At 36.8% G+C, this 24,633-nt stretch overlaps 1 protein-coding gene across 1 annotated transcript; it reads left to right on the top strand.

The window, feature by feature from the left end:
• Positions 1-705: 705 nt before the first annotated feature.
• Positions 706-23,400, top strand: LOC309382389 (protein broad-minded-like). The gene is made up of 10 exons (XM_081971905.1): positions 706-831; positions 8,083-8,237; positions 9,094-9,255; positions 14,024-14,201; positions 17,136-17,207; positions 19,297-19,422; positions 21,521-21,599; positions 21,690-21,793; positions 21,885-21,946; positions 22,630-23,400. Exons 1-10 carry the CDS (start codon positions 793-795, stop codon positions 22,799-22,801), a joined length of 1,149 nt encoding a protein of 382 aa, XP_081828031.1. The 5' UTR covers positions 706-792; the 3' UTR covers positions 22,802-23,400.
• The last annotated feature ends 1,233 nt before the right edge of the window (positions 23,401-24,633 follow it).

Raw genomic sequence — 24,633 nt, 5'->3', positions numbered from 1 at the left:
AAAAGTAGTGTTACTTCTTCCCTGATCAGCTCTATTCAGATATATGTTGGCTGCTTTATTATTATTATTAGTGTGGACAGACTTGTATGAGCCTTCAGGGATTTTCCATTTTATGCAATGAACACTTCATTCTGCAACACCACCTATTCATTCATGCAATTTGTATGACCATCTCGGCAAGTGTATGACTTGCAATTTGTATGACCATCCATCTCGGCGAGTGACTTTTCCATCCGCGTCCTCCTGTCTCCGCGCCAGGCTCTTCGGGAGCCCGCTCGAAAGAGGGCAGCCGCCCGGCAACCCACCTCTCCAGCCGGGCACAGCGCCACTCACCGACCCAGCGGTATCCCGAAGGCGCCAAGGCGCGGGAGCCGGGGGGAGAATAGATGCTCGCGCGCCTTAGCGCCTTCGGGATACCGCTGGGTCGGTGAGTGGCGCTGTGCCCGGCTGGAGAGGGGAGGGGGAAGGTTGCGCGAGCGCCTGTTCCTCCCCTGGCCCCCCCGCTCGCGCGCCTCCCAGCCTCATCACGACCTGGGAGCTCTCCCTGCAGGGACACCGACACCAACGCCGTCTTCATGCCAGCACTGAGGGTGGCTTCTTCTGCGGCTTCCAAACCCCGGAAGTCTGCTGCCGGGGCAGAGAGTCTTCCAACAGCCGGCCTATAACCATAGAGCGGGAAACCCACTCCCAGAGGGGCCACTGCCCGAAGTCTCTCTGTCCCGGCTCCCGGAAGACTCGGCAGCAGACTTCCGGCGATTGGAAGCCACAGAAGAAGCCATCCTCAGTCCTGGGATGGCGGCGGCGGCGGCCCTGCAGGGAGAGATGTCCCAGGTCGGTAACTGGAGGTGAATGGGAGGCAAGCAAGCAAGCAAAGCTTCATCTGTATTTGCAGCCGCTTTCCGGTGCTAGCATCACAGCTTCAGTTCCATCTCAGATCACCAGGCATTAGGTTCTCATAGGAGCGCAAACTCTATTGTAAAGTGCATATGTGAGGGATCTAGATTGCGCGATCCTTTTCCCTCCCCATCCCTCTAGTCCGTGGAAAAATGTTTTCCATGAAACTGGTCCCTGGTATCAAAAAGATCGGGGAGCACTGTGTTAAGTGAAGGCACCTGTTTTTTTTAAATGTCTGCACTTCCCTAAAAGGAAAATGTATCTGAATTTAAGATAATTCTCCCAAACAAAAAGGAACATTATACTGAAGAAAGCTCATCTGTTTCCACATTCATTATTCTCAGTCGAATATAAACAATCTCCCAGTAAATTATTTGGTGGGGAAACCCAATATTCTTTTTGTGTAAATAAAAACATACCCATCACCCAAATCTACTCCAGGAGTTTCTGCCAATAAGCAGAACAAGATTTGGGGGAGGAAAAAGTCAGAAAAAAGAAAAGTGTGAGGTTTTGTTGTTTGCTCACTGGTTGGATTTCACACTAAATTTGGAAATATGCATTCACATACAGAAATCAATTTGATACGAATAACATTGTTCAGTTTGCTGATTTAAAAAGTAATTTTTAAAATTATCTTGGATATTGAGAGAATTTCAAAGATCATTAGACTTCTTAGCTCAAATTTTATTGCTATGAGACTTTACATAAGCAGGAAAATGAAATAAAAAGCAGTGATATATAATTCAATACCTGGAATGTGTTCTCACAGAACTGTGTGCTGGTAAGATATTCAAAAGCCTATTTGTGAGGTTGGCTTATTTGTCATTCTAAGTTCACGTGATTTCCGGTAGATAATTATCTCATGATAGAAGACAGACAGAAATATACATGGAAGTCAGACAGATGTGGACATATGCCTATAGGCAAGCATAATTTTTCATAATGCCCACATGTTCCCAGTCCAAAATTTTCATTCTAGATTTGTCAAGTAAGCATCCAACTTTTAGCTCAGAAGTGACTCATTGAAAACAAGCATATTAAAAACACAGTAGCAAAGCAGAGTTCTGGATGATGCTATTTCTCCAATATTTAGGAAGAACAGAAAATACAGAGGCAAACAATATGGCCACAACATGGCACCATCTGTTGCAAATTTAACAGTGAAAACTCACAAAAGACATGGAATTCAAGCATGCATTGCCTCATTTTTGTACTATTTGTAGTTAATATATCCCTGAAATGAGGGTAGTTATTGCATTCTGTTCTTCCTTCAATACATGTTAAAGAAGAAATATCAACAATTTTCAATGTTTTGCTCATAGCTTTTCCCATATGCAACAGAAACATCTGTTGAAATGATAAAAATCAGTGGCTTGGTATTATACTGAGTTATATGCAATCTAATATTTAACAACACCATAAGGCGAATAAACAGAAGAAGAATAAGTGAAATATAGCAGCAATATAATTATTCAGTGATACAGCAAAAAGCAAAAGCTTGGAAAATAAGAGGCAATATTAAAATCTTGTAAAAGAAAAACAGAAAAGGAATGTTATTTTTGGTAAAAGTACAGTTTTCTTAGCATCTAACACACAGCATTTTACTTTTTCAGAAGTTTAGTATATTTTTAAATGACATTTAATGTCCATAAGTGTCCTGAGTGTTTTAAAAAGACAGCATATTGCCCTCAACAATATGGGTCCTTATTTTACTGACCTTGGAAAGATGGAAGACTGAGTCAACCTCTAGTCAGGGTGAAATTCCAGACTTTGGGATGAGTTAGCCTGCAATACAGCATTCTAACTACTATGTTACCAGTACTCCTAACGTTTTGAGATTCATCTAACTATGTTCCCTAGTAAAATATATGGGAAAATTCCATTAGAGGGCCAACACCTAGGATGATTAGTTCTCCATGATCTCAGAGAGCAAAACGAATGTTGCCAATGGACTCATAGCTCATTGGTATGCTTAAGAGGGCATATTTTCCAAGCCCACCCTATCTATGTTTCCAGGAAAACTCTCATTGGGTCAGTTAAGGGTTAGGAGTCCATTAACTTGGAGAGCAAAATTAATGTCACCAACAGATTCAAAGTGCTTTGATAAGCTTATGAGGAGCTGAATTTTCAAGCCTGCCCTATCTATGTTTTCTGGTAAAACACAGGAAAATTCCATTGGAGGCAATCTCACATAGGGTTAGGGTTAGGCCTGCTTAAAATGGGAGAGTAAAATGGACATGGCCAATGGGTTTGTAGTGCATTAATATGCTTAGGAGGACGCTGACGTTTTGTGTCTGCCCTATCTACATTTTCTGCTAAAATAAAAGGGAAAATACAATTCTATGGCAAATCCACATTGGGTAAACTCTCCATGAATTTGGAGAGTAAAATTGATGTTCCAACAGATTTATTGTGCACCATTATGCTTATACGGTCACTGACATTTTGAACATGGCCATCTATGTTTCCTGCAAAAATATGCAAACATACCCATGGGGGCAAACCCACTTGGAGTTAGGTTTAGGTCTCCATGAAGTTGGAGAGAAAAATGGATGTCACCAATGGATTCATAGTGCATCAGTATGTTTAGGAGGTCTCTGGTTTTTTGAGCCAGCTCTATCTAGGTTTCCTGGTAAAATACTTGAGAATCCCATTGGCGTGGAAATCCACTTAAAATTGGGGTTAGGTTTCTTTATGAATTCAGAGAGTAAAATGGATGTTACAAAATGTAGTATTAAACTAAAACAATTTACAACATAAGCAAAATAAAAGAGCCCAGAATAAAAACAGCCATTAAAACATTAATGGTTAGAAAACTTTATGTGGAAAATAAAATCCAAGTTTTGTACACTTTCTGATCACCATCCCACCTGGATAAATTATTGTGTTCTACCCAGAGTGGAGTCTGGTAGCATGCACGTTTACAACATTATCAGTACAAGCGTTTGGCTAAAGAGAGAGGGAAACCCAGAAACTTGCGCTTACCCTGCAGTAAATTCATCATATTTTCAGTAATGATATAATACACAGGAGTTTTTGTGGGGAAGGGGAAGAAGAGAGCCTTATTATTGCACAAGAGCAGCCACTACACTTAACACTAGCTAGCTAAACACCCAAACCCTTAACTTGCGGTGTAACAACATCCTTATATCCAGGTTTTATGGCCACTCACCCACTCTGCTTGGGCCAATAGGAAACCAGAGGGACGAGGCGTCTGTGCTTGTGACTCTGGTGGGGAAGCACTGCCTCTGTTTCTTCGCTTATTTTCTCATCTGCCGCCGCCGTTACCGCCATTGTCAAATCCGCTCAAATCCCGGGCATTTTCCTGGGATCTGGACTCTCAGCTGCTGGCTGGAGCGGTCCCGCTTTGAAAAAAGCTTCTGCTTGGCAAAATACAGATTAATGAAAATCAACATTCCCCATCCAACCTGCTTATACTTTATATAGGTTTATCCGTATTACAGGCATTTTCAACATCGTTGTCCTGTTCCGTGTCCAGCTCCATTACCATCCACGCACTTGGGATGCTTCTACATCCACACATTTAAAAGAGCGGCAGATTCTGATGTGCCAGCGTTGTACTATCGCCAGCTTATTTACCCCCCCTTATCCGATCTCGCATTTCTTGCTTCAAATAAATCATTGTTCCAACATTGTGTTAACTCCAAGCTCATCCCCTAAAATCAAGAGAATGTCAGTACATTATTTGATACTTCGTGCATGATTACGTACCCTTGGAAGGCAGTCTTATTGGGCTCGATAGGACAACTCCGAATTTAGCTTTGCCCTTTTTGTAAGAAAACGAGTATTTTAGATAATTTGCTGGCTGATGGCAGCAGGTGGCAGTGACTAGTCAAAGGTGGCTGATTTAGGGAAAGCTAAACAGGATTAAGCTTGATTAAGACTCAGATGGGAAATCAACCCTTAAGACTGAAAGGTAATATCTCCAAAGAATGCAAAAGCAAATTACGTTTATATTGTTGCCAAAAACATCCATCCCATCCCCATCCCACAACATGTATGTGTCACAGTAGTGATCAGGAAGCAAACTCAGATCTTTGTAGTGTTTACTATTTTGTACTAAGTCGCTTCTCAAAGGAGGCTCATTGCTGGTTATGGTTGTATGGCTTTACTCAAATAGGAATTTCATTCAATGTTTTTATTCTCTGTTAAGTGAATACTTTTTGTACTACATATTTCTTCAGATCCTATAATTTCTGTCAATTGGGGCAGACTGTAAAAAGAGGTAACAGTTCCAAATGATGTTTCTATAAAATTCCTCAGTCTTGTATGTATGTGTGTGTGTGTGTGTGTGTGTGTGTGTATGTATGTATGTATGTATGTATGTATGTATGTATGTATGTATGTATTGTATTTGTGCTGATAAATAAATAAAGGGAGACTAGTATAGATCTATTTCAAGCTATTTAGCTCTCATCAGCTAGCCATACCCTTATGCCCTGATTCGATTCCCAGTAAGGGTATGGCTAGCTGATGAGAGCTAAATAGCTTGAAATAGATCTATACTAGTCTCCCTTTATTTATTTATCAGCACAAATACAATACAAATATAAAAAGGCAACATTAAAAATAAAAATATGGTTTTCTGCCTGGATGGTCCTCTGTAATGAGCCGAAGGACAGAAAGGGGGAGTAGTGAGCTCCCTCCCATATTTGGGCATACCAGGGGTTGTAACACACATACATACATACATACATACATACATACATACATACATACATCAGCACAAATACAAGACACACACACACACACACACACACAGATACATACATACATACAAGACTGAGGAATTTTATAGGAACATCATATATTGCTCATATACAGTATACAGGATATACAGTACAACAAACCTTAAACAAGAATTGGTGAATGTACTCTAATTATCCATATCCATGGCTGTAAAAACAATTCGATTATATTCTAATTGTTTCCCAGCCAGAGGCAAACCGAGATAATATATTCCAGTTATTGTACTACATATTCAGCTACATTTTTGGGTGAGAGAGGGTGTCCTTTTTTCCATTTAATAGTTACAAATCAGCAAATTTTGATAGTTGATCAGTGAAATCTTATCAAGTTATTTTAATTTTAATTATTATATTTTTAACCCATCTTTTGAACCATGTTTCCCCGAAAATAAAACAGGGTCTTATTTTCTTTTGACCCCCCAAAATACGCGCCTGGCCTTATTTTCGGGAAGGGCTTATTATTTTTGAGGTGCAGGAGGCGGTGAGCGTGGTCACCTCATGGCTGCTGCTGGGTTGCAATATTTTGGGGGAGGGCTTATTTTCGGGGGAGGGCTTATTTTAGCACATGCGCTCAAAAGCCCGATTGGGCTTATTATCTGGGGAGGGCTTATTTTGGGGGAAACAGGGTATTTATTTCAAGGTAGCAAACATAACTAATACCCCTGCCTCCTATTTTTCCCACAATAACAGCCCTGTGTTGTGGGTTGGGCTGAGAGAGTGTGTTTGTTGCCCAAAATCACATATTGGATGAAGAGAGACTGAGAACTCACATCTCTTGATTTCTAGGCCAGCATTTTTAACTACCGTATTTTTCCGACTATAAGATGCACCAGAGTATAAGACGCACCATGATTTTGAAGAGGTAAATTAAAAAAAAAGTTTTTGCATTCTGCCTTCCAAACCCTCTGCACGTCTCGTTTTTTGCAAAAAAAAAAAAAAAAAAAGGCATGCAGAGGCTTTGCTTGTAGAGTGCTCCAGGGAGCTGGGGAGGGGGGAGCGGGAATGGCCCAGTTTTTGGTGTTTTTTTTTTTGCCCTCCCCAGCACTCAGGAGCACTTTGCAAGCCTCCCAAACCCTCTGCACATCCATTTTTGCGGGATTTTGGTAGGCCAGATATGCTGTATTTAGTGTATAAGACACAGCCAGATTTTCACCCTCTTTTTTGAGAGAAAAAGGTTCATTTTATACTCTGAAAAATACGGTATATTATCAGACAAGCTCTCTCAATAATTAATTAACATTATATTTACAAAAATGCAAAATAATAAAAATAATTATGCTGACTTCAAGAAATCAATTGGGTATTGATGGAAAGGAACCTCAAATTCTACTTTAATAAGTGAAAAGAGGCACAAGCAATCTTTTGGGATTCTTCCCTATTAGCCAGTTAAGAGAATTTGGTATTCTAATACTGGTAGTATCTGTGACATGTTTGAGAACAACCTAAACTTTTCATGTACTTGTTAGGCAAAAATTAAAGTAATGCTTAAGAATCATGAAGCAATAAATAAACTCATAGAATTTTGGCTTAGAACGGGAGCTACATAAATGATACTAGTAGGTAACATTTTTAATTCCATTTTTTCACCCTGAACCATGTGCCACTTTTGGGGCACATGGTTTCTCTTTTGCCTTAAGCTCCCTTGCTGCAGAAGAAGGTGGAATATCTGAGTCTAGAGATAGTTTAAAAGTGACTTCCTTTTTAATCTTTAGGATATTATTCTTTAATTATTTACTTCATTTTTATACCTAAAGAAGTACAGATAATTTATAGCATAAGATGAAATATAACCACATGATAAACTGAAAACCATATATCAATAGAATAGAACAGAACAGAATAGAAAAGGGGAGGGGAGGAGAAGAGAATAACAGAGTTGGAAGGAACCTTGGAGGTCTTCTAGTCCAACCCCCTGCTTAGGCAGGAAACCCTATACCATTTTAGACAAATGGCTATCCAATCTCTTCTTAAAAACTTCCAGTGTTGGAGCATTTACAACTTCTGGAGTAAGTTGTTCCTCTGATTAATTGTTCTAACTGTCAGGAAATTTCTCCTTCAATGTAAATAGTATATTAAATGTACTATTATAACTCTTCAATATGTGTCACACTTTCAAGTATGGTCTGAAGCAATAAGCATTCTCTCCTGAAGAATCACATCTTTAACATTTTCTTTGATACCAAGAAAGAGTGCTTGTCTATGGAATTCTTAGATAGGATGTTCCAGATAATGGGGCTATAAATGAAAAACTGTAATTTCTAGTCTCTCTCATCTGACTCTTAAATAGAGGGTAGAATGTAGACTTTCAACATCCCCACACAGGATTTACAGACCAACAGATTGTGTTTACTTCATAGCTGGTTAATAAGATATTGCAGGGTAGATCACTCATATTTTGTTTCTGTGTTTCTTTCTGTAGATGTCTCATTTTTCTGTTGAAGATGAAGCTCTCTTACAACCTATGCTCAGACAGTTATTACAAAGTGTCAAAGAAAAAATCACAGGAGCACCATCTGTAGAATGTGCTGAAGAGATTCTACTCCATTTGGAAGAAACAGATGAGAACTTTCATAAGTAATTTGTTGACATAATTTTGTGACGTGATAATTTTAAAAGGGAAACTCTTCCTTCGGAACTGTTCCTTGGTGATTAAGACACCAAGCTAGAAACCAGGAGCCCAGGAATTCTAGACCTGCTTTAGGTACAAAGCCAGTTGGGTGACCTTGGGCTATTTATTCTTTCTCAGCTCTAGTAAGCAGGCAAGGGCAAACCACTTAAATTTTGCCAAAAAAACCAGGACTGTATAATTCTTGTGAATAATGTTCCTAATAGATATTAATTGCAATATTTCAAGCTTTGGAAAATGGCATCCATTGGGTCCTTGCATTTACTTCTTTTGTTATTCCAACCATCAGATTCCCTAATCTGGCAGCCTGGCTGGGGGCAGGAGGGGAACTGGGCCACCCAAGCCTGAGGCTGGTATGTGTACACATGTGCATGCAGCACTTGGCATGACTGGGGGGTTGGTGTGCATCATGCAGCTTAGCTTGCGCAAGTAGCAGGCCAGCATGTATGTGTGCGACTGCCTGTAAGCCCGCCGCTTGCAGAAGTTGAGCTGCGAATACATGCACACTCTGGCCAGCTTCTCGTGCGGCCCAAGTACAAATAAGCTATGGCCCAGAGATTGCTCTAAGCAATAATTTTCTTTATGAAAAAAGATGTTGAACATTTTCAGTTGATATACTGGTCTCAGTTGCTATTTGGTGTCTGAATTTAATGTTTCACTTCATTTCTGAAATTCTTCCAAAATGTCCATGTACTCTTTACCATAGTTAATAGAATATTCTTATGATCGCTTGATGAAATATGTTTATTATTAAAAACAAATTGACATTAAACATTACGTTTGACATTTTAATTTTTATTACAGCTATGAATTTGTAAAGTATCTTAGAGAATATATAAGTAACATCTTGGGGTCCGTAATAGAAGAAGAAACTGAAAAATGTACCTCAGCCCAAAATCAGGGGGAAGGTTCGAATTATGACACTCTGGTACAGCATGTTACTAAAAAGACCCGGGAATCAAAGGAGTAAGTATATGTAGAAACATATCTAAAACTCAATTTCCAAAAGTGAATTATAGGTAGTCTAATTATAGGTAGTCCGCAACTTATGACCACAATTGATCCCAAAATTTATGTTGCTGAGTGAGAAATTTGTCAAGTGAATTTTGCCCCATTTTATGACTTTTCTTGCCACATTTGTTGAATGTGAATATGCAGTTGTTAAATTAGTAACACAATTGTTAAGAAAATGTGGTTTCCCCCTTGATTTTGTTTGTCAGAAGGTTGCAGAAGATGATCACATGACCCCAGGTCATAAATGTGACTCAGTTGTTAAGCATCTTAATGTAAATCATGTGACCATGGAGATGCTGCAATATTCATAAATGAAAAATGGTCGTAAGTCACTTTTTTCAGTTGTAACTTCAAACGGTCACTAAGTGAACTGTTGTAAATCAAGGACTACCTGTGAATTATTCATTTCTCCTTGTTTTTGAGTTACATTCCTTCTGGTATTTTTTTTTCTTGTTCACTTTGTTCCCTGTTTTATCAGATTATTGTTCATTTTACATACTTGAAGAAAGCTGCCTGTTTTCAAATAAAAACGTAGCTCCTGTTTCATTCTCATATATATATGTATATGTATATGTATATGTATATGTATACATATACGTATACGTATACGTATACGTATATGTATATATGTAGATATTCACAGGTGTAGGTATGCTGGTCTTGTTGTATTCTGGTCTTTTCCCGTGTAAGATTGAGATTGTCGTGGCAAAGTTTCGGCGAGGTGTCAATCGCCTGCTTCAGGCTGGTGTTTTGGTCTTAAAGGGTGATCGGAGTTTTCATCCCTCTACAAACCTTGGTGGGGGTGTGTGGAGTGCTGGCCCCATTTCAGCAAGTGGATTGATTAGATGCGTGGCTATATCATGATTGGTAGATTGGTGTTGATTGGTGCTGATTGGTGTTGGCTATGGGTCCATTGTTGTTTTGTGTTGTAACAGCTTGTGTGGTGGGTGGGGCTTGTTTGTTGACCAGGGCTGGTTTCCAGATGTCTGGTAGGCGGGAGGTATCGTCCCATTTATTCATGTTGTGGGGGTGTTTCTCTATTTTGATAGCTTCCATAATTATTCTCTTGTTGAAGTGTTCAATTTTGGAGATTAAACCTGGTTCCTTCAAAATTAATTTCATGTCCTGTAGCTTTAAGGTGCTGGAAAAGGGAGGAAGTTTTTTCTTTTTTTCTTACTGCGTTCTTGTGTTCTGCGATGAGTGCATTTATTCTCCTGTTCGTTTGTCCAAAATTGCAGGGCAGATTTTGCATGGTATTTTGTAGACTCCTTGGTTTTCTAGCTGGATTTTGTCTTTGGGGTTTCTTAAGATGTTGGCTATTTTTTGGTCAGTGTTGAAGGCTGTCTTGATATTGTGTTTGTGGAGAATTTTGCTGATTTTATCTGTGGTACCTTTGATGTGAGGGAGGAGGGCGATGCCGTTGTCCTATTCTGTGTCTCGTTTTTTGAGGGAGTCTCCCTTTGGATTAGGTTGGTGATTGTGTGTGTGTGTGCGTGTGTGTATTTGGCCATACCAGGGGTTGTATGTATGTATGTATGTATGTATGTATGTATGTATGTATGTATATATATATACACACGCATGCACGCATGCACGCACGCACATACGTATAATACTTTTTTGCTTTCAAAATAACATTCTTAATTTGTGAAGTTCAAACAGGTAGGAACTACTGAAAAGTGACAGGGCTTGGCCTTTAAACTTGCCATTATGCAGTGTGATGCTTTTCTGCACTGAACAAAGGATTAGCATTGATTGCTAAAATGGCCCCATACCAGTTTACGATTCTATCCCTGTTTTCCTCTAAAGCAAATTCCAATATTCAGCTTTGCTGTTCTTTATTACATAAAATACCTTTAGGAAAAGCAGTGCAAGAAATATAGTCAACTTGTGCTATACAAGATCCCTTCCAAATAGTAGTACAAAGGAAGGATGTGTTCTGAATATAATCTCCTCTGGGTTGTTAAGCAAACATAAAAAATGTATTTGAAAAATAACCGAGAAGGAAAAAAAACTAAAGCTCACTGAAAGTTTTGCCTGTCTTAACAATTTTATAGTGCAGAATACCTTACTGTAAAGAAGTCCTTGATTTACATCAATTCATTTAGTGACAGTACAAAGTTGCAACGGTGATTTATGACCGTTTTTGATACTTAACAACCATTGTAGCATCCCTATGATCACATTATCAAAATTCAGATGCTTGGCAACTGGCTCTTATCTATGATATTTGCAGTGTCCTGGGATCAGGTGATCATCTATGACTTTTTTGATAAGCAAAGTGTCAGGGTTCCCAGTAATAATCCCACAACAAGCAAAACTCCAAGGCAGGTGAATTCCTCAAAGAATAGCTTTATTGGAAATATCATATTGGCACAAATGTGGTGAATACCGACTCTGAAGACTCCCAAGGTTTTCACCTAATTGAAAGTTTTTTCTCTTTCTCAAAACAATCAATCACATGGTCCAATCATGGTGCAGTCTCGCAACCAGGTTACAGGTTCTCACTCCACCTTTCTCTGACCAGGTGTGAGAATGACCTTGGTTCCCAAGAGAAATTATTTTGTTTTGGCTACAGAAATCCCTCTATCTCAAATCCCCCCTCCCTATCCCTCAGCTCCAATGTGGCAACACAAGCGGTCAAAAATGGCTTCGGTCAGATCAGCTTCAGGGTTGACACAAAGTAAGTGGGGAAGTCAAATTCATTTAACAACCATGTTATTAACTTAAGAACTGCAATGCTTGACTTAGCAACTATGCTAAGCAAGGTTGCAGAAAGGGGCAAAATTCACGTAACAAATGTCTTGCTCAGCAGCAGAAACTTTGGACTTAATTGTGGTTATAAGTCAAGGACTATTTGTACTAAGTGAGATTTTCATGAGGATAATGTTAATAGATGTACTGTTGTTGTTTTTTTGAGATTGGCAATATGGCCACACATTAGTACTTTGAACGCATAGATAATCTTTCAATTAGAATTTAGATTTTATGGTTTTAGCAATATATGGCAGCCCTTTAAAAATTGAAACTCTATTAAAAAATGGCCACACCTGATAACAGAAATAAAACAAATATGCTTAATGAAATGCTCCTTTCTCAACATGCGAGGAAACATTTGTGTCAGACAAAATACAATGGGAAAGGTGTATTGTTTTAGCAAAATCTCAGATAAAACTGGCAGGCAGTAGTTCATATGATAGAAAGGCAGAAATAACAAGAGTGAAACAAACCCTGCGCAGGAACGTTCAGTGTCCAACTCTAATGATGAGATCAATCTTACAAACGTTTTAATAGTTAATTGCAGTGATATGTGGATGGCCACATTCTGTAAAAGGAAATTAGAAATGTCATTGTGAAAAACTCTGTTATTTAATCGGTACTTAATTGCTTTTATAAATTAGCATGTGTGGCCTGCTGTATTTTTAATAAGCCATTTATTTACATTCAGGAATTGAGCTAGCTAGGCAAGGTTCTTTTCCTTTTCCTTTTCTTTTTTAATTGAAGAAGTCAATCCTTAAAAAGCATAAATATTGTTTATCATCTAGTCACGCAGCATTCATACCTGTATGAGTGCCTGTAATTATACACTATCCAAGGCAAGTCCTAAAGCCTCTATAAATATATTTTTGCCATTTTTAATTCCTTCCTTCCTTCCCTCCCTCCCTCCTTCATATTTTGTGCTTGAAAATGATATACAACATCTCAAGCCTTCTTTTCAATTCATCTTATTTCACAAGCGTCTGTGACAATTTCTTATGTTTACATGATCTCATAAGAATTATGCATGTGTTGTGCATTCATACATTTCTCCTTGGTTTATTAACACAACATACCATTCCAAGCAGTGGAAATGTTGTTTAGGAAAATGCATAAATAACAGCATTAGAATCTGCTAGAGCATAATAATACACTTGTAATCACAAGATGATATAAACAGTAATCCCAACCAAAATGTACAGATGATTACAAGTGCTGAATACATTCATCTAAGAATTAAAAGAATTGCTACTAAAAAGAACCTTGATGTGTTTGTAATGTTTAGGTATCATGCCTATATTCTGCTAAACATTTGGGTATCTAAAACATTGGATGGTGGTGTTCTTCCAATACCAATTTGAATTTTTGAATAAAGCAGATTATTTTTGTTGAGGAAACGTATATAGGTAGTCCTTGGCTTGCAACCCATAATTGAGCCCAAAATTTCTGTTGTTAAATGAGACATTTGTTAAGTGAGTTTTGCCCCATTTTATAACCTTTCTTGCTGCAATTGAATCACTGCAGTTGTTAAGTGAATCTGGCTTCCCCACTGACTTTGTTTGTCTGAAGTTTGCAAAAGGGATCACATGACCTCAGGACACTGCAACCGTCATAAATATGACTCGGTTGCCAAGGGTCTGATTTTTGATCACGTGGCCATGGGGATGCTGCAAGGATCACGTGGGGAAAATAGTTACGTCACTTTTTTCGGTTATCTTGTAATTTTGAATAGTCATTAAATGAACTGTTGTAAGTTGAGGACTACCTGTAATGTCCATTTGATTCTGAATAGGTGTGTGTGAAATTGCATGTTTACTTCTCAGTGTATACTTTTCTTTAGACACTACTCATCTGTTTCAGTAAGATTTTCTTCCTAACTTGGAATGTTAGGAAGTTAATTTGTACATGATACAACACTGATTTTAATAATTTGCTTTTTTTTTAAATGACTTTTTAACTGAAGGTATAGAGAAATGATGCATTCGCTGAAGAATGTCATGATGGTTGTAGTTGAATCTCTAATTAACAAGTTTGAAGAAGATCAAATGCGCTACAAAGAGATGCAAAGAAAAGTGAAAACAGAACCACCCAACAGTTACTATGCAGATAACTGTTCTGATAGTGATTCTTCCTTTAACCAGGTATGCAATTATACAAAGGAATGGATGGGGAGAAAGAGAGAGAGAAACTGACTGATTGACTGACTGTTTGGAGCTTTGCAACGCTCTTGAAGATAATATTTTCACAAATTAGGTTTCCATCCCCTTTCTCATTTATTTAACCTTCTAGATCTTCTGATCCCCTTCTTCTTATACTTCTTTTTCTTGTTCTATCCCAGATAACAAAAAGGAATCAAATGACGTCTAGCCTTTGTTGTCATAGCCCAGTGATAAGGTTTTCTCTAGACTCAGAATTAAAGTTTTGAAGACCGTAAAGAAGAAAAAGGGAATTCACCATTCAGTTACCAAAATGTATTCCTTTGGAATATGGATAAAGCAGTTGGTTGTTTCTTTTTTTAGATCATGGTTGTTTAAAGCTAGAAAACAATTATCCTGAAAAACCTGCTTTGGGTTGCAATTATATTTTTAATAGGAAAGGATTGGCAAAAACGATGTGATCTCAAACTGAATATAAATATGCAACAAAAAAAATAACTTTCATCCTTTGCACATTTGTATACCCAATTAATAAGCTGCATATATTTCTGACAATGAGAAAAATGTCTGAATGCTTGTCAAAGGCTACACACTACAGATTCATGCTCTTATCATCTCACCGGATGTCTTAAGTTATCATTCATAACCAAACTTGCAGACTTTATTTCTGACACGCTCAGAAGCATTTGTATTTCAAAAGAGAAAAATGGCTCAATTAATATATTTAGTTATTATTCCTTGGATTGGTATGCTGTTTTTCACTGGGAAAAAAAAAGATGGGTTTAGAGAAGAAAGCATATGCCAAGGAATGAGGCAATGTGGAAATGACAGGGCTCTCTAACCAGTAAAGCTAAAAGTACATGCACACATAATTAGTTTGAAAAATAGAAATGTTGAGAGGAAAATGAAGAACAATAGGGCATAATTGTTGAAATTATTGTGATTGATAGTAAGAACAGAAAACAGGTCCCAGATAATTAAAAGAAATGTCTTGAGCATAGGTTGTTCGTTAGATTCCAGCTGTTTATCATTTTAAAAATTGGCAAAAGCTTCATGCTTCTTAGTCAAATTAGAGTACTGTATGCTCCCATTAGATCAAGAGATGGTGTATCTGAATATTCTGAGATGAAAGTTGCTGGTGAAGACAGGAGCAAACCAAAGCATATAGCTTGGAAGGAGATGTTGGGAACTAGAACAGAAAGAACAATGCTAGGAAAGAGTAGCATAAATCTTAATTACTAGGCATGACCACACTGGCAAATGCCTCTGTAGAAAAGAAGACTATACCAGTATCGAGGTGGCATGTGGATGATCAAGTACAGCTGATCTATCCTGGGGAAGAAAAAAGATTAGTTCTGAAACAATGTTTTCAGCTTGGGTTCTGTATTGGCCAATGTATACATGTGTGTCTGAATTACCTAACTCAGTAATTAGTGATCAGTGCATGTTTGCAATTCTGTACTGAGTGCAGTTTCTTTTAATCCTATGTATGCTTTTCTTTATTAGTAAACAGATCTGTACTTCTATAAATACTTATTTGCATTGGATGAAAGTTAGGCATATGCAGCCATGCCTTGTGATTGTTGCTATCAGTGCTTTCAATTTCATCCTTTGCCATTTTGAGAGATAAACTGGCATCTTGAGGCAGCGAGTCAAGGTACTGTCAGGGATAAATATGTGAGGTGTATTTCTTACATTGTAAAATCCAAATGAGCAGAAATTGGGATGTGATGCGGAAGACTAGAGTGGTCTATGTATTTGTTACCATATCATACCAGATTTTTTGCTCACATAAATTTATGTCAGCATGATAGAAGATTTTGCACCAAAGTTAGTGTAGAATAGGCATTTCTTCCTTTGTGGTTCTTAGTGTTTACTGCTGACAAAGGCAATGAGAGATTGTTTTCTCTAATTTACGCTGCTAGACTTAAAGTTGTATTTTCTTGAAACTGTTATGATAAAATCAATAAATAAAATCTATTCCATTTAAAGCAAAGTCTAGAGGCCTATTGATTTTTAGAGACGTGAGCTTTCTTTGGCGGAAGACAAAATACACGAGAGTGCCTTACAGAAACTCTGGGGCACACACAATATTCTCCCATTTAAAGATTTCTCACTAACTGCAATGCTGAAGGGAATTAAATTGCATATCTTCACTATAATGTAATGTAGGAGAGGCATCCAAAATATCCATAGCTCTTTCCGCCATCCACTGCAGTGGCATAAACAGTTTACAGGATAGGATGGGAAATATTGACAACTGAGAGGGAGAATGGAAAGGAGTGAGTAAGGAAGTGGATGGATGGATGGATGGATGGATGGATAGAAAGAAAAATAGAAAGATAGGTGTGGTCCAAATACCTGCAGAACAAAGGAGAAAGAGGCCTACAAACATTGGACATGTCAACTCTTTTAAAATATGGCTGCAGCTAGCTCATCAGCTCTCTAAATAGCAATGTAGCACTTAGACGTACATAGAGAATGCTTTCCATCCCTCTCTAAGCAGTTAACAGAGTCAGCATATTGCCTCCAACAATCTGGGTTCTCATTTTAGCCACCTCGGAAGGATGAAAGGCTGAGTCAACCTTATATATAACATATGAGTGATGGGTTTACATTAGATTTATAGGAGTGTGCATAAACTGAATTCATCCTGGAAGAAAAGGTAGCCATTTATGACAAAGATACATCCATAGATGTGGAAGTTCAGTGATTGACTTTGGGCCAATCACTTATCTAACCTACTTCTTCATGGGGTTTTTAGGGAGGCAGAGAGTGCTTTAAAGCATTATATCATTTTTTTTAAAAAAATTAATAATTAAAATGTGCTCTTTTTTTTTTAATAGCAATCTAAAATCCTGTAAAGTCAATTTCAGTCAGTTGGGTTTGGTTAGTGAGCATTTTTACAATGTATTGCAGAGTTACACGTTTATGAATCAAGAACAATTACAGCTGCTTGTAGAAAGACTTGATCCAAACCAACCTAAGGAGGTAAGTTTAAAAAAAAATTGCTTGGGAAAACAAAATTATCTTCCACATGCATGGACAAATTAAGTTTGGTTTTGTCACGTGTTAAGCTCATATTTGGTGAACTGCTTCTCAGTCCAGTAAAGCTGTTTCATTTTTGTAATATATATAAAAAAATAAAACTCAAGGAAAAGCATAGGGTAGGGTAACAGGGTGGAGATGTGATTAATGGTGTGAGGATACTTGGCAGATGGATGGAAATATGTGTCTTCTGATCTAAAGGGACAGAATCTGTTTCCCACTGGATTAACTATTCCTCTTCTCAATCTTATACTTTAAGCTAGGGGTCGGCAACCTTAAACACTCAAAGAGCCACAAAGATCCTAACCAGAAGCCCCCGTTCCATTCTGGAGCTGGCTGGAAGTCTGGTTCCCCCACCATAGAATCTCCTCCTAGCATGGCATCCTTTTTCATCAACCTGTCCTAATTGAAAGCCCTATCAATTGTGGAGCTGACCAGCGACAGGGAGCTGCAGCAGAGGGATGAAAGAGCCACATGCAGCTCCAGAGCCATGGGCTGCTGATCCCTGCTTTAAGCATAGTCTATTTCCACTCCTTTCCCTGAGATGGTTCTTCATAAGCTTCACTAATATCAACTGCTTGGATAAAAGTTATTCAGTAGAGGTGGGAATGTAGTATAGCAAAATTATGTGTGTACATCTGAAACTAAAAACAGTTATGTAATCAATATTTTGTCAAGAACACCCCCTTCTCCCCAATCAGATAACATTGGTTTTAGTTTGCTAAGAACAACTCTTTCTCCAATTCCAATTAATGAAATAAACATTGTAGTTGCCCAGTTTGGAAACAGAACTGCAGATGTTGAAAACAGATGCAGAAGACAAAGAGTGACTAAAGTACATGATATTATATCTTTTGTGAAAGTATCCTTTTTGGTTTGAAATGTTTGTATCCTTTTTGGTTTGAAATGTTTGTATCCTTTTTGGTTTGAAATGTTTGTATCAGGACCTTTCTTACAGCCTGAATCTCATTTGTTAAGCATTTACTGTATGTACCAATATATGGGAGGGTGTAAAATTTCACCTTTTCCATTTTAAGCAGATGCATGATTTATTTCATTGGCTGCTGCACTCTACAAAAGTTTTATTAGAGCCTAATACGTGCTTAATTTTATTTTCCATAAAATAGCAGAGCAATGGTTGGCATTGCATTCTTAGACTGAATTGAAATTGCACTATTGAATCTTCGCAATGTTGGGAAGAGAATGGGAAAGGATAATCCAGGTAGAATGGTCTGCCATTGACTTCTAGGATGTTTTTTGACTTCCCATTCTAGCCTATAATCTTGGGTTCTTCCAGGGTTTGAGCTTGATTAGCGTTATGTATAATATGTAGACTAAACTAGACTATTCCTTATTGGCCCAGTGTGATTGACTTTGTCTCCAGTGCATAACCTCTCTGTACATACAAGCAGCAGAGTAATATAATCACAAGATACAATAGGAGAAGGTAATAGGAAAAATGAGAAGGATAATAATAATACAGCCCTTCTACATGGGTTTTCTTTAGACATAACACAGTGCTATGGGGGAATTAGGTGTTACAGAGTGATGGCATTAGGGGAAAAAAAACCAGCGTGTCTAGTTGTATTGGCATGCCTTGTAGTGGCAACCCGAGGGGAGGAGTTGAAACAATTTATGGCCAGGATGTTAGAGATCTGTAGATATTTTCTCATCCCTCTTTCTGAACCATGCGATATGCAGGTCCTCAATGGAAGGCAGGCTGGATGCAATTGATTTTTTTCTGCAGTCCTAACTATCTATTGAAGTCTGTGCCTGTCCTGTTTAGTTGCTATGTCAAACTGGACAGTTTCTGAGCTTGATTAGCTTTATGTAAGTAAAAATTAAAAAATTATAGCAGACATTAGAGGTGTATATAGGAAAAATGTAAAAAAATAAAGAGGTTTTACCATCATTCTTAATGATTAGAGTGATGATGGAAAATTAGATTTTTGATGTAGCCTTTATTGTATGCTTATATTTTAATTTTATTCTATTAATGCAGTTTTCTTACTCTATTTTCCTTGATTTTTAGGTCCGCCAAGAAGCCATTCAAACCTTGTGTTCAGCACCCCCATCTGATATTTTAAATTGCGAAAGTTGGAATACCTTACGTAAACATCTTTCAACAGCACTCTCGGATCCTGATTCCAGTTTCAGTGTAAAGATACTAATAAGCTTTTTATTCTTAACCAATATTTCAATTTTTTGTAATTTATACAATACATAAATTCCAAACATTTTTACCATCTGCCTAAGAAATTGGTAATTCAAAGTGATTCTCACTATTTGGTTAAAGAAGCAGATGTATTGTTATTACTTTTTCAGGCATTATTCAAAAACATTAGTTTCCTGAACATTGCCTAAATAAATAATGCCCGCATAACTCTTGAATAAATAAAGCCAGAAGAATGTTATTAATATATGATAATATTATAGAATTTTCTTTGAATTAGAGAAGTGCAACATGCCAGAGCTCCAGAAATATTAGATGCAAAATTATTAATCTGTTAGCAATATGAAATAGATAATGCTTTCTGTATACATAAACTTGAATGTAGTTCTAATTAATTCCTTGTAGCTGATATATTTGCACTAATTTTCATTTCTGTCATTTTCACCAACCATTGGATAGTATTTGATTTACTTTTTTAAAAAAATACTTTATTTAGGTTTTAATAAAGATAAATACTATTAGAAAATAAATTTAGAAGAAAGGAAAGAAGAAAGGAAAGAAAAAAGGGAAAAAAACACATAAAGAAGTAGCTTCTCAGCTTCTTTACAACAATTATAAATTTACCTCTTACTCTTATTATCGGTTTTATATTATTACTTGTTAATTACAGCATGACTTTAATTTTTCCTATAATCTTATTTTTTCTTATCATAAAAACCATATAATTTCATTTTTTTCTATTTCATTCAAAAAGTCTATTCCAGTCAGCAATAAATTTCAATAATGTTTTCTCTGGTCCAAGTTCTGTCATTTTCACCAACTATTCTCCATTGTAGGAAACTTTGAATCTATCCACCTATGTGCAGTAATAATCTTGCTACAAGTATCCTGTATAAAAACAACATTCCATGACTTTTTTCCAACTATCAATCAGACTTAAAAGAAAACCTCTGGTTTTAATTAATTGTTCGTTTTTAAAATCTTCTGAATTGATGTGTGTATTTGAATCCAAAATGTAATCTTGTATCTTCATATTTTGTTGTCATCTTTGTCTTCTGTTTGTTAATCTGAAAACTTGCTAATGCACCAAATTCTTTAGCTTTCCCATTAGTGTTTCAATTCCCTTGAAAGGATCTTCCAAAACCAGCTGCACCTGCAAAAGCTCTAGGTGTTTTTTTTACATTTTTACTTCCACAATCCTCTCATCTTATCTTATATTTCTACACAGAATTTCAAGAAGCAAAATAAACAGAAGAGAAGATTGTGGGAAACTTTGTCTTGTTCCTTTTTGTATCTCACATATATTTGTTAGATCTCACAATTTCTATTTTCTGTGTATACAGTAAATCAATTTTACCCATTTTATAAAATGCTGTCCAAAATTCCCAAAACATTAAATAGAAAAGTCCAATTCAAACTGTCAAAGCATTCCCTGCATCTAAAATAAATAAATAATGTGGCTTGTTTTTCATCATGTTGTTCCAAGTATTCTGGAATGTCCAATTCTGACATTCCCTTTTAGATAAAAAACAGCATTACTCTTTGGGAATAATTTTTTGCAAAATTAGTGAGGATAATATAAGGGATAAGAGGCTGAATAATAGGATTGGGAGGCACAGATTTTAATACATTAGCTAGGGAAGCTAACTGGATGACTTTGAATTAAAATCTCTATGTCAGCTCATTCTAGCTTGGAGGGGTTTTGCTTCTGAAGGAAAGGAGCACCATCAATCTTAGTAATAATAAAGATAATAATCTTAGAATCCTCAAATTTCTTGATGGAGAGTCGGGATATAAATGGGAAAAAAATAAGTAAAAGAAACCAGTATATATTGTGGTAAAGGTTTGGTTCAAATTATATGAACCTAGTAATGCAGCTGAGTTGCGGGACCAAGAAAAGGCAAACAACTAAATGTGCATCACAACTGTTACATACTTGTATATATATACTTGTATATAGTTTCATGACGCATGTACAAATGGTGGAGTTTGACTTTGATATTTCAGATGTTATCATTTTGAAATCATCAGTGTTAGTTGATGTCCATGCCTAGTAACTTGGCTTTAATTCATTTTTTTACAGGATAAAGTCTTGAAATTTTATGCCAAGACATTTTCCTCCTCACCATTAAATATGACAAGAGAACTCTATACAAGCTTGGGTGAGCTCAAGCTACTTCTTTTCAGAAACAAATGACCACAATTTTCACTGGGTCTCTTAAATTAATTGGCAATTATTTTTCTTTTTACAGCAAAGTACTTAGAGGCATATTTTCTTGCTGAAGATAATTACATTCCTAGTGTATCAATGGGTATTGACATAAGTAACCCAGACATAATATGTTTACTTAAAAAGGTACAATATACTTATTTCCCATCTTATTTAGTTATTTAAGATGTTTTTGATCAAGGGTTTTAAAATAGAACAATTATCCTTTTATTCATAGATGCGACTCCTGAATGAGTACCAGAGAGAAGTCTCTTCTTTTTGGATACGTCATCCAGAAAAGTATATATGTTTTTTTAAAAAATATGGTTGTGTTTATTTTCATTTGTGTTATCGCTTTCCTTATGTAGATTGATAGGGATGAAAAAGTTTGCTTAGGTTATCATATGCTTTGTCTTTGGTCTCAATATAACTGAAAAACCTTTGTACCTGAAGTTGTAAAAAATTGCCATTAGTTTATATAAAGCATGATCATATGTAAGGAGAATAAGAGCCTTGATTTTTTTCCTGCCTCCCCCAATTTTTATCTTTTGTACTAGCAACTGGTTTCACATGATATGTTTGAAGATTTGGGCGGCAGTCATGTTTGTTTCTTAGGAATGTATTCCATTGAAATTTTATGTGGCTATTTTAATTTCATAAGATTGTGGAATCTTATTGTGGAACTACTTTTCCTTTTGATTTGACTTTAGTTTCAGTTTGACCAATGACGTTCTGCTTAATTTAAATTATTTTCCCAGCCTAACTTAATAATATAAGCACTCTTTACCAGCAAACCTCACAATAATCCAGTTTTTCATAAAGCAGTTTAATCTTTTTAATTCTTATTTGGTGGCTTTGTCCAAGGTGCAATGAGACAATTTGTAGAATTTTGAATAATATTTTACCAGAAAGCTTAGACACAAGTAGCACCTATACCAACATTGTGATATTTATTAAACTCTTTTCTCCCCCAATTTATTCAGGTACATGGAAGAAATAATGGAGAGTACTTTATCTCTTCTGGCTGTAAGGCATAATAATTTAAGTCAGTTGGTTTGTTCCGAATTTTGGGATCCAGTATACTTTTTGGCGTTGATTGATCTCAAAGCTGTGTGGTTTAAAAAATGGATGGTAAGGAAATGTGTACTTTTTTGATATTCAGTCTTATTTTTTTACTTTTTCAAGGTTCTTACTTTGGTGCAAGTGGATCAAACAAAAGTGTATTTCTACAAAAAGTATTGATGAGATATCCATCCTCTTACCAGCTTCAGTGTTTTCTCCTAATGGTGGGACACCAGGAATGTTAATATTTTACTTCTATAATTAAAACACATAACCCATCTCTACACTCAGTTTGCACTTGAAGACTACAACATGGCCATCATAATTTTTAAGAAGACTTCATATGGGAATCCAGGAAATTAGAGGCTTGTCAGTTTAACTTCCTTTCCAGGGGAAATAGTAGAAACTGTTATTGAAGATAAAATTACCCAACATTTAGAGAGACAGTCCTTGCTCAAGAATTCCCAACATGATTTTACTAAGGGAAGATCCTGCCTAACTAGACTTCTACAGCTCTTTGAGGATATTAATAAACATGCAAGCCTATAGACATTATCTGCTTAGATTTTCAAAAAGCCCTTGATGAAATCATTTATTTATTATATTATTATTTATTATATTTTATCATTTATTGATAAAATCAAAGACTCAGTGCATTAAATATCAATGGGATAAAAAAAGACAACAGAAAACAAAGAGCAGGCATAGACATTACTCACAATTGAAAGATGTAACTAGTGGGGTTCCCCCAGAGTTTATCCTAGGATATGTATGTATGTATGAATGTATGTATGTATGTATGAATGAATGAATGAATGAATGAATGAATGAATGAATAATGAATGAATGAATGAATGATCTGGAATTGAGCATGACTAGTGGAATAGCCAAGTTTGTAGATGACACTAAATTGAGTGGTAAAAATAAAGGTTAACAGAGCTCCAAAGAGATCTCTACTCATCGGTGAAATGGGTGTCAAAATGTCAGATGTTATTTAATGAGAACAAGTGTAAATTGGTGGCAAAAATCCTAACTGCTTTACAAACTAATGGGATCAGAACTAGTGGTGAATGATGATGAAAAAGAACTTGAAATAGTGGTAAAAAGTTCAGTTAACATGTTGACACAGTATGCATCCGAAAGGTCCAAAAGAGACAATAAGAAATGGTATTGAAAATAGAGGTGTCAATATCACAACACCCTTATATAAATGAATGGTACAACTGTATCTAAAATATTGTGTGTTACAAACCTTTGAAAAGATATAGTGGAGTGAGTTACAGAAGATTTAGAGGAGGGCCACTAAGATGATGGTGGGGTTAGAGCAGCTTCCACACGAGAAACCATTTGGGGCTTCTTAGCCTAGAAAGTAGGCAAATGAGTGGGGGCATGATTGAGGTGTATCAAATTATGCATGATACATATAAAGCAGACAATGAGAAGTTATTTTCCCTTTCACAGAATTTTAGAAGTCACTCAATGAAATTGAATCCTAGAAAAATAAAGACAGACAAAAGGTAGTTTTTGTACAAGGTGTAATTTAACTTTGACATTTCCCATTATGCAAGCTACCAGTTTGGCTGGTCTCAAAAAGGAAGGTTGGACCAATTTATGTAAGTCATGGGAATCAGATATGATTAACCTTGATGCAGCATGACTGCCTCTGAAGAGCATCTGCTAAATTTTACCAGGATTCATTGTGTGCTTGGTTGGCCACCATAAGATAAGACTGCTGTTTTAGATGGGCCAGGTGTCTGATCCAGAGGGGCACTGCTTTATGTTTTTATGTTCTCCATGGCGCTGCTTGGAGAGTCCAAGGAAGGGTTAACACAGCCTATCTGCCCAAGGACTGAGTTGATTTTTTCCCCTGGTCACGCCTCCTTTGCCTCCACGGGGTCAGTTTTAAAAACTCAGTCCGCCCTATA

Source organism: Natrix helvetica (assembly GCF_964273705.1).
Source record: "Natrix helvetica genome assembly, contig: HAP1_SCAFFOLD_313, whole genome shotgun sequence".
Classification (NCBI taxonomy): Eukaryota; Metazoa; Chordata; class Lepidosauria; order Squamata; family Natricidae; genus Natrix; species Natrix helvetica.
The sequence above is the reverse complement of the archived record's forward strand: the minus strand, read 5'-3'. Positions and strand labels throughout refer to the sequence as shown.